The 10781-nt window shown below is 51.9% G+C and overlaps 4 protein-coding genes across 4 annotated transcripts; 3 read left to right on the plus strand and 1 right to left on the minus strand.

The window, feature by feature from the left end:
- Positions 1-441: 441 nt before the first annotated feature.
- Positions 442-1978, plus strand: Z517_11098 (uncharacterized protein; the record flags this gene model as incomplete). Its single annotated transcript, XM_013424706.1, has 6 exons — positions 442-484; positions 649-854; positions 1122-1193; positions 1272-1443; positions 1527-1679; positions 1776-1978. The coding sequence occupies 6 exons, from the start codon at positions 442-444 to the stop codon at positions 1976-1978; spliced, it is 849 nt and encodes a 282-aa protein (XP_013280160.1).
- A 382-nt stretch (positions 1979-2360) lies between these two features.
- On the minus strand, positions 2361-3486 carry Z517_11099 (uncharacterized protein; the record flags this gene model as incomplete). Its single annotated transcript, XM_013424707.1, has 2 exons — positions 2361-3173; positions 3253-3486. The coding sequence occupies 2 exons, from the start codon at positions 3484-3486 to the stop codon at positions 2361-2363; spliced, it is 1047 nt and encodes a 348-aa protein (XP_013280161.1).
- Positions 3487-4807: 1321 nt separating this feature from the next.
- Z517_11100 (uncharacterized protein) lies at positions 4808-6296 on the plus strand (the record flags this gene model as incomplete). Its single annotated transcript, XM_013424708.1, has 2 exons — positions 4808-5569; positions 5622-6296. 2 exons carry the CDS (start codon positions 4808-4810, stop codon positions 6294-6296), a joined length of 1437 nt encoding a protein of 478 aa, XP_013280162.1.
- Positions 6297-10308: 4012 nt separating this feature from the next.
- On the plus strand, positions 10309-10707 carry Z517_11101 (uncharacterized protein; the record flags this gene model as incomplete). Its single annotated transcript, XM_013424709.1, has 1 exon — positions 10309-10707. The coding sequence occupies one exon, from the start codon at positions 10309-10311 to the stop codon at positions 10705-10707; it is 399 nt and encodes a 132-aa protein (XP_013280163.1).
- Between the last annotated feature and the right edge of the window lie 74 nt (positions 10708-10781).

Consider the following 10781-nt stretch of genomic DNA (forward strand, 5'->3'; position numbering starts at 1 on the left):
TCTCTGTTTCTGTCCCATTACATTTATTGGACGCCCCATGCCTGAACAAATCTCACATGAGGTGAAGTCAGGTTACGGCACATCTTCCGCTCTCTGGCCTCACCATCTGTGCCAAATTTGTCAGCACCCACGCGTTCACGACACTGCGGTTGATATGCACCGGGCGCGTCAATGGGGATGCGATTCGTGATGACGACAACGGTTGTGGTCATAGAAGAGTAACATGTACATTCTCTCGTCAACCATCTCCTGTGAAACTCAGAATCGACTACCTGAACTGTTTTCCCCTTTGTGAGGAATAACTCGAGTCGGCGACGAGAGAGAAAGAACTAATTTGGACAAAGAGATTGAGGGGCAGACTGTGAGGGGTGAGAGCGACAGAGGAAAGTTGATGAACGAGGACACGCGACAGACATACAAAGAACCAGACCAACAAAAGCCATGTCGAAGCGCATCCTAGTGACTGGCGCGACCGGGAATCAAGGTATAATCTATCTATATCTGTTACATTTCATATTTCTACGCTTAGATCTGATATCTTCTACGCATGCACACACTGCACCCCCATCACTGCATACTCAAAAGATCCCAAGAACCATTTACCAATGGGCTAACCGCTGTGCCATGTCGTCCCGCTCATTCCCATAGGCGGCTCCGTAGCAAAGTTCCTGCTACAACACCCAGACGAGTACAGAGTCCGTGTCCTCACGCGAAACCCCGACTCGGATGCCGCGAAGCAGCTCGCCCAGCAGGGCGCCGAGGTAGTCAAGGGGGACCTGACGGATGCGTCGACGCTGGACGCGCCGTTTCGGGACTGTTGGGGCGCGTTTGTCGTGACGAATTTCTACGATGCGGTGAGTGCTTGTCTTGTTCTGCTGTGCGTTTCTTCCGCTGCGACCATCGGTCCTATTTGAGGGGCCACGGCGGCATCTGGAGGACCTGCTTCTCTGTGTGTGGATGAATTTGTGTCTGTGTATGTGTTTATGCGAGGGCACACACATGCATGTATATATACACAGTAGCAGGTCCCATTCATCTTCTCCCCCTCTTCCCTTCCAAGAACCATACTCGATCCTTTTAGGACCCCTTTGCTGAGACGACGCCCCCGTCGATGCGAACAGACAATCAAAAACGACCCGGCCAGCGAAGAACAGCAAGGCCGCAACGCCGCGCTGGCGGCCCAACGGGCCGGGGTATCGTGCTTCGTGTGGTCAACGCTGCCGTCGTCGGTCGAAATCTCCCATGGCGAGGTGTGCTGCGAGATCTACGAGGGCAAATACCGCGTCGACGGCTTCATCCGCGACGAGCTCCGCTTCGACGCCGCCGTCTTCGTCTACACGGGAAACTTTTACGAGAACATGGTCTTGAGGGGCCACGTGGTCAAAACTGATGACGGCAAAAGCATCGAGTTTCGCCAGCCCATCATCAAGGAGGACACGAAGCGTGAGTGCCCCTTCTCTCTTTTGAGATCTGATGTTGGATCAACTGCTGATGATATCTCTCCCCTGGCTCTCCTCTACTTATAGTCCACATGGTCTGGGTCGAAAAGGACCTGGCTGGGGTAACAAAAGCGATATTCGACAACTGGGACCAGCGCAAGGACGAGCTGAGATATCGCCACCTCTACGCCATGGATGCCATCCACACGCCGCGCGAGATCTGCGACGTCATCAACCGTGGTAAGCAAGTTCAGCTTATCCGTTTTACTTGCCCGCACTCTTAAGGCCCTTAAAAAGACAAGAAGAAAAAAAACTGACCAAAAGGGCGCAAAACAGTTACCGGTCTGCCAACGAAATACGTCGTGCTGCCTACGTCCGGCAACGAACAGCGAGATATCATGTTTACCCTGTACAACAAGACGGGCACGTATCCGGGCGTTGTGCTGCCTGACCAGCAAGTGCTGGATCTGGGCGTGGAATTGCACGGACTGGAGCAGTTTGTGAAAGAGAGGCTCGTGCCACACCTGGGACTGGGATGAAACGGCCATCTGAGCAGCATCTCTGCCGTCCCTGACTGTGACTTGAACACAGAAAAATCGACTGTGTGGATAACTGGGCCAGCATGAGAAGAATGAAACAGGATACAATGCTCGATTTTGTGATCTGTCATTGAACAGAGCGGGTGAACTTGAGTGGGCACATACTCATCCCAATGCGAGCACCCCGTCTTCACTACCTAGATCTTCAAGTTCTTTTCTTTTTCCCTTTCCGTACTGGAAGCCCGGTGACAATGTGACAACTCCTTCGTGACATCCTGGGAACAGCCACTGTTATCCAAGTATGATTGAACACCACCACCACCACCACCACCACCACCACCACCACCACCACCACCATCATCATGGCACGCTGCTCAGTTCGCTAAGAAAAGGGGTCAGGGGGAGGCGGCCGTTCTGGCCAAGCAGCGGCTTCGCTCGGTGTCTCCCCGAATACTTTCATGCATGTTCCTGCGTAGTATTTGCTGACTGCATAACTGGCATAGTTGTCCGCATTGTAGATAGGCAACCACTCGAGCCAATCTTGATCTCGTGGATGGTACCTCTTGATTTCGGCGGAATTGTAAGTGCCATAACCATCTTCTGGCCAGTCTCCATAGAAGTCTGAGATGAAGTGGGGGGTATCGTCATCGTATGCAGTCGCAATCTTCCTATAGTAGTCTGGTACGTCTGAGAACAGACCGGGGAAATGCAGCAGTTCATGTAACATGACAGATCCAGTGCTGTGCATCCAATCACTGTCGACATATCCGAGGTTCTCACATCCATATCCATCATGGTATTGAGGGCCATTCGACTGGTCCTTTGCCGGGTCGATTGCCCAGTTTGCTGCCCTCTCTACATCTGCAAGCATGGGTTTGAGCTGATACGTTAGCGCACAGACAGACATCAATGCCGAATCGCCGGCATATGTAGGAACCACAAAGGCCAACCAAGTGGCACCGTCCTCGCAACTGTGGCCTGGCGCAGGGAGGCCCGGTTGTTCTAAACCCGGATGATCCCCGAGAAAATGAATCGACAGACGTGTGAACTTTTCGTTGTATGTCAGGGGTTCCTCCGCCAGCTGCCTGACAGTCTCTGGGTTGGAGAGATCCAGGTCGAAATCAATGTTGGCTATTGCACGAAAGATATTGTTTACGAATTCGGCGTCTTCGGGATCGAAATAGCGAGTGAAAACCTATAACTTACTCAGAGACTGGTTTCGATCAAGGCTGGATACACCACCTGATTTCAGACACGGTGATGCAGCAACTCACCTCGTCGTTCGCCGCATCGCATGGCCAGTAGAGAGCGGTATGTCTAGCCAGGTAGATGGCATCCTGGAATGTGCGATAGAAAATAGCCACTTGTGCATCCGTTAATCCTTCAGGGCCCCCAATGATTGGTGTGTTTGGAGGTCGGATAATGTCTTGTCTAGCTCGGACGAGAAGGTTGACCAGCAAAATGACGAGGAAGACGAAAGGAGAACGGATGAAGATGGAGGTAGCCATTTCTTAACGAAAGCAGACTCGACTGAGACAAAGAGGAGTGCTGATGATAGAGTACTTCAACCTTACCCATGTTTTAGAAGGTATAAACAGACATTTGCGTCTTCAGAACCATTAAACCGCGTTCTGAACATTACAATTCTAAATCGTGAATTTGAGGAAGCATTCTGATTTTCGTCACTGCTCAAGTGGTGACAACAACTCGTTCAGGTGACAGAGGTGTAAACACGTTACCGTGAAGCCCTTCACTCTTCACGGACCGTTAGCGTTGTGATAGCACCAACAGAAATCTCTTTAATCGCAATCAACCACGCAAGTTCGATGTTGGCTAATAACCTGGAATGTCCCAAGTCGCGATATAGGAAGTGTGTTCATTTTGGGAGCGCATTGATGATGATGGTCTAAGCATTTTTGGGTCGTTGCGGCCTCCGTGGGGATGGCCGAGAGCACAGTTCCAGCCAGTTCCAGCTGATGATGTGAATGGAATTGAGTTGGTATCGACAAAAAGAGGTGAGAGCAAAGGATGAGGACGAGGAGGGAGAAGCGCAGGTTGTGGCTGTCGCTTCAACTTCAACTGCGGCTGCGACTGCGGCTGCGGACAAACCTTCAATGACAATGACATAATAATCCCTAACGAATCTCCCAATCTCGCAAAACGACCATCAATCATCCAACGCACCATTCACCATCCCTGCTCGCTCGATCCCGAATCCACTAATTCTCCCACTCTTCGTGCTACCAACCCTCGTGCCCGTCTCCTGCGCCACGGGAAACAATGACACCAGGAACCCGGTGAGGCGGATGATGGCAATTGCTGAAGTCAGTCGTCGTTTTGTGCTGAGTTTATCCTCAATTCACGGCTTCTTCGGCTCAACAAAAACATTCAGACAGGCGGCAATCTCGCATCTTTGATAATCAAGTGTGATCCGGCCTCTTTTTCTTCATTCTGTCATAGATGCGACACTGCTGTTGTCAGCATCTGCTGCCATTGAGTCGATCAGCTTTCTTCCCCTCCGCAACTCGGAGAGGGGCGCGTTCATTCTCCCCAAAATTCAATCCGTTTTTTCGCCCGCAAACAAGGCCTCACTTCTTTCCCACTCACCCTTTTATTGCTACAAGTCCTGCCCGACGACTTGTCGCGCCCGTGGAATCTTCGGTGTCCTCGTACATTTTATTGTTCGGCGTTGCCTGTGGTGTCGCAATTCTTTTCGAATACTTAGGGCGCCATCAGCCCCCCGAGGCACACGACAAGGGCGACCGCACCGCGAATTTCCAAGGCCCCAACCCTACACCTTTAGCTCTCAACGATCCATTCCGTATCGATATGCCTGCTCCTCCCGGGCACCTGGGTAATTTGACGCCCGAGCAAGAAGCCAAACTGCGCGAATTCTGGGCCGCTACTTTGAGGATCTTTGGTGTAGAGGACCCCCAGCAGGCCAGTGGAACAGAAACACCACGAACAGAGGATGCCGCATCAGAAATTGATGTCAAGGACAAAGAGAAGAGCAAAAAGCGACTGGGTATATTCAAGAGACACAAGGATAAGGAGTCAAGTAATGGATCGGCCACGCCGACGAAAGACCCAAGCCATCATGCGGATTCCGATGACAAGTATGGCCAAGTAAAAGAATTCCAGCAAATATTAGCCACACAATCACCTGAAAGCTTGCGCAGCACCTTTTGGAGCATGGTCAAGGCCGACCATCCAGATGCACTACTGCTGCGCTTTCTAAGAGCACGAAAATGGGATGTCGACAAGGCACTGGTCATGTTGATTTCTACGATGCGATGGCGAAGTCAGGAACAACATGTCGACGACGATGTTGTGTTGCGTGGCGAAGGGGGTGCTCTAGAGGACTCGAAATCCAGTGACCCGGTCATCAAGAGAGAGGGAGAAGATTTCCTGGCGCAACTAAGGTTAGGGAAGAGTTTCCTACACGGCACCGATAAAGAAGGCAGACCGCTGTGTTTTGTACGGGTGCGCCTTCATCGGGGCGGCGACCAGACCGAACGTGCCCTTGAAAGGTACACGGTTTATGTGATTGAGACGGCCAGACTCGCCTTGAGGCCGCCAATAGAAACCGCTGTGAGTTCTGCCCGATATCCAAACGAAGCACAGCTGACATTTTGCTTTTCAGTGTATAGTTTTCGACATGACCAATTTCACCATGGCCAACATGGATTATACCCCCGTCAAGTTCATGATCAAGATCTTTGAAGCCAATTATCCCGAGTCCCTTGGCGCCGTCCTCGTCCACAAGGCGCCATGGATTTTCCAAGGCATATGGAAGATCATCCGTGGCTGGCTCGACCCTGTTGTGGCAGGCAAAGTGCACTTTACGTCTGGAGTGGAGGACCTCGAGAAATTTATCCCTAGATCACAGATCATCAAGGAGTTGGATGGAGAAGAGGACTGGGAGTATAAGTATGTGGAGCCCGTACCTGGTGAGAACGACGCCATGAAGGAAGAAGGCCCGCGGGATGCTCTCCAAGCCGAGCGGGACACCCAAGTTCGCGCATATCAGAATAAGACATTTGAATGGATATCGAAAGGCACAGGGCCGGATGTGGACCAGATCAAAGAACAGAGGCACACCCTAGCGAAGGAGCTGAACGAAAACTATTGGAAACTGGACAAATATGTGCGGGCCAGAACGTATTACGACCGCACTGGCATGATCGGACCAGACGGCAAGATCAACTTTTACCCCCCGCCTCCGGGAAAGGGCGAGAACGCGGATCTCAAACCGACGTCGCCAGAGACCTTAGCGGATGCGCCCAAGGTCGAGACCACTGCCGATGATGTCGACTAAAGTTTGGCGGCAGGAGAAGCCAACCTGAGAAACGCCCTTACCCATATCTGATATTTCGATCCTTGGACCACCATCAAGGGGACCCAAGCGGCAGCAGGATATACGATACGGCCAGAGTCTAGATGGACATTGGTCAGCTCCGAGCATGTGCAAGGATACATAGCACTGGTATGAGAAGACATATACTATTAATGATTTAATCTCTGGTAGGTGTACTGATGGGTTGTTACACAGCTCGACTGTGATTGTTTGTCATTGTGCTTGATCTTGTCGACTGTGCATTGGGCGAGAAGTTTGGGATGGATAGTGTCTCCGGCCTGCAGGAAGCATGCAGAGCTACACATCGGCCAAGATTGAAGACGGTGAGGACGGCCAAAACGAGTCACTGGAGTCGGGGAACAGTTACAATTGAGTCTGGAAGAAAAAGAATCGAAAACAAGAAGATTTCGACGACACAATCCTTCAGAAGCGGAAGGCCACAAACAACACCAAGACGCACTTATACCAAATGAGAGGACCATCCACCAAATATCCACACATCCACACATCCACTCCGGATTGACGGCTGGCGGTTGACCAGATCACACATTCCTGGGGCCAGAACAGCACCCTTTTTTTTCTCCTTTAAGAGTGATTTGAACAGACTGACTACTGATACGTCAAGACTAGCATCCGAGCTTCCTTCCGGGTCAAGTCGATCACCTCGTTGATTATTGGACGGGACTTCACAGCAGGTCTGCGCCGTCGTGCAAAGAGCGAAGCGCGGACCATCTTTCTGCATTTGGTGTCACGGGTCTCGTCTACTCCTGTTCCCACTTGTTGACCTCTCGTCTCTGTTCCCGTATTATCAAAGGCCACCCGCACTTTGGATTGGTCTCTTGTGCTGTCACCGCCACTGCTTTGCTTCTGGACTGCAGATGGACACCAATCTGAGATAAGGCCCGGCTCTCTGGATACGAAGGCACCCACCATGCCTCAAGTCCGTCGTCTTCTCGACGGAAAGAAGTTGGCGTGTTGCGTCATGGACCCATATCATAGCAGGTATTGCTCCATGGACGGAATACCTCGTACAAATGGGTCAATGTCGTGTTCAGGGTTTTTTTAACGGAACACAGAACAGGTCTTGTATATTTTCCAAGCCCTGGTCGGATCAGACACGGCGCGGGCGGAGGTAAGTCGATTTCTTACGGATACACTGGATTAATTCCCCCCCCCCCCCTGGGCCATCTGTCGATCCCAGTGGTTGGACTGCTATGCCGCAGATTGTGGATGGAAGGGGCATGTCGTGATCTTGACCATCTGCAGAAACGGGCGGCCGAAAGTGGTCAGTCGTAACGAGTTGAAGTACTTCCATTGAACAAGGAAGCTGGCAAGGCTCGCCGGCTCGAAATGATTCGACGATGGAACGATCTGCACGAGCTTGCACAGACCGAAGCACCCGTGGCAGAACGGCGTCCGTTTGCCAAATACTGTACGAGTACCGAGTATGTCCGACTCACGCACTATACCCCTGTCTTTCCTCTTTGCGACAGGTTGATGAATCCACGACAAGCACACGTCGATCATTGCGAAACCCCTTAGATTTGTTCCGGTGTTGTCTATACGTCTCTTTCATCTCAACGAGAAGTCAGTCTGTGTACCGAGGACGCGTATCTATCTCCCAAAACAGGGCTTCGACTTTCTTTTGGGCAGCACTTGTTTTACGACTTATGACATGATTGCATCTTCGCCAAATCCGCCTAAAAACTTTGAGGTGCCGACATCCATGAAATCGAGCAGTCTAGAACTTCCTAGTCCAGGCCAATGGAGCCGGTGCTAGAAGCCACCAAATCTTCCCGACGCTCCACACACGACGCTGACTCGCATAAGCAAGCATCCAGTTTGGTGATCCCAACCAGCCACCAACCAGCACAGCGGGGACCACCGCTGGTGCCATTCGACGCGAGGAACCCTCCTGGAGGTCCGTTGTTGTTAATACGACGGGCCCCCTGGAGGTGCAAAGGGGGTCCCTTGAATTTCTGGTGGAACAATAAGTCCCGAGTGCAAGCAGACCCCCTGTTCTCCAGGGATTTTGCTTTCATGCACAGTTACGTCGGTGGCCGTTTGATCAAAATATCTCGTTTCTATTTATTTTTTTTGGTACCGAGTATTATTTTGGTTTCCCGCGCGCGAACCTACCTAATACCAATTCCCTTGCGCACAAAGACCCCGTTGCGTTATTACATTCGTCTCTGGCCGGTCGGACGGAGGAGGGGGAGGGGAAGAGGTGCTGCTAGCTAGCTAGGAATCCTTTTTCTCCTTCTCTTTTTCTCTAGCATCCATATTGGTGGATGGACTTCTGTCTCGTTTCCCAGAGAGGTAGTTTTGTTGGACCCCCCTCCCTCTCCCGTACCCAACCCATTGCCTTACCCCGGAATAATGCTCCCACCTTCTCACGCTCCCAACCCGCCGGCTGTTCAACCCGTGGGCGGTGTGTGAGCAAGCGAGTGGGAAGGGGTGGAAAGGGTGAAAAGGAAAGGGAAGCGGAAATGCGCAATGAGTCTAACTACTAACTGTATTGATGGACGCCTCGGGTCGCAGCCAGAGCTCTGCATATGCGCAACGCTGATCGTTTTGCGCGCGCTCGCTGTGGGTGGACTTGCTTGCTTGCCCAACGTTACGAGTAACGAGTAACGAGTAGTAAGAGACGTAGTAGTGGTAGTGTCGGTCAGTAGCTATTCTGCAACCCAAGGTGCCAAAGGCATCATGTATTAGCTACTCCCGTTGTCTCACTCACTACTTTACTTACCAAGCACTTGGGGTGAGCGAGGGGAGGGAAGTGGAGGGGGCTGTGTTCCTCGAATACACTCACTCCCCCTCCCTCCTCCTTGACCTTCGGCCGCAGTTCACCCAGCGCCAGCGCCAGCGGGTACAGACCGTTCTCAGGAGGGGCCGGCCGGCAGGCACGCGCTTGTCCCTGGGTAGTGGTGAAGGAGGAAGAGGGAGAAGGAGGAGGGAGGAGCTTTGATGGTGTTGTTCGGATTCAAGCCCGGTCTGAGTATGTAATCGGGGTTTGTTTCGTCTCTTGCAGGTGGACGACTGATAACTGGGCGAGAATACCGAGTACTGTACATGGCATAAAACATGTGTATATCCCCGTACACACAATACATACTCCGTATACACACATACCGAGTCCAAGGTAGGAAAAAAAGTGGAAACGCGTCTTGTTTATGAACATCAAACGATAATCTTTTCCAATTTCCTAATTCTTTTCCTTCCTTTTTCCTTTCTTTCCTCTCCCTTCCCTTTTCGTTATCATGGGTAAATTTATGCCCAAGCCTGTACATGTTTCTGTTTCCTTTCCCTCCTCCCTTTCCTCCTCCCCTTCCTCCTTGAAGGCCTTATTGATTCTCTCCGCCCTGGTCGGGGATTTATAATCGTGGAAACGTTCGAATGGCAGGCACTTCGGAGTTAGCCCTCGTTACCCGACAATCCCGTCTTGCTCTTTCTTGTTTGCCCCTGTTTCTAAGAGATTCTTGTCCACGCCGTCGAATACTTCCGGGGGTGTGCGCGCCCGCGCGGTGTTGGGTGGAGGGGGACAAGAGAGGAGAGGAGAAGCTCGAAGCAGTGGCTGTGGTTGTAGGCGTGTGAATGAAGAAAGGGAAGGAGAGGGAGAGAAACACGCACACGTTCGGGCAAGATAATATCAACTCAACTCACTTTACTTACTCGCTCAAACTTGCTCGCTCTCAAATCCAGATCGGACCATCGCTTTCTGTGACATAGGAAAAGGAGCCTCGGGTCTTTTGATCCCATAGTACTTCCCCTTCTGGGAAAGGGGGAAAGGGAGGGAGGAAAGGACAGACATTGCATGTCCCATTTCCATCTGGGAGAAACCAATGCTTCGAGGGTCCTCAGTCGCAACCCCCTTTCGATCTCGAACCCGAACGGCAGACTGAGTGGCAAGAAGAGACCTCTATTAAGTCGATCCCAATCCCAATCCTTACCTCAATCCAGCTCAGGAATGACCATGTCGGCCGGCGCCAGCTCTCACCGAGACCTCTCGCCTCAAGACTCGACCTTTCTCTTCATCAACAACCTGCAAGAACAACTTGCAAAGTCCGACTTTGTGAGCAGCATCAACAACAGCTCCAACACCAACACCAGTAGCCAATCCACAGAGTCGCAGTCGACTCGACTACCTCCACCACCACCACCACCGGGTCCGGCAACCCCGTCAAAACAACAACCAAAGGATGGGGCCAGTCGGACAACAACGACCACCACCGGTACCGCGTCCGCAACCGCAACCGGGACTTCCTCGACGTCGACATCAATGACGCCGAAACCAGCCGTCCCCAGATGGACGGACAGAGACAGCCAGGGCGCGAGGATCACAAGACTAAGACCACCACGGCAGACCAAATGACATGAATAGAGCGGGGGAGGAGCATGTCGCTGCTGCCTCCCCTTAGCCATCGCAACGGCTTTGATAAAGCCGTT

This window comes from Fonsecaea pedrosoi (genome assembly GCF_000835455.1).
Source record: "Fonsecaea pedrosoi CBS 271.37 unplaced genomic scaffold supercont1.7, whole genome shotgun sequence".
Lineage (NCBI taxonomy): Eukaryota > Fungi > Ascomycota > Eurotiomycetes > Chaetothyriales > Herpotrichiellaceae > Fonsecaea > Fonsecaea pedrosoi.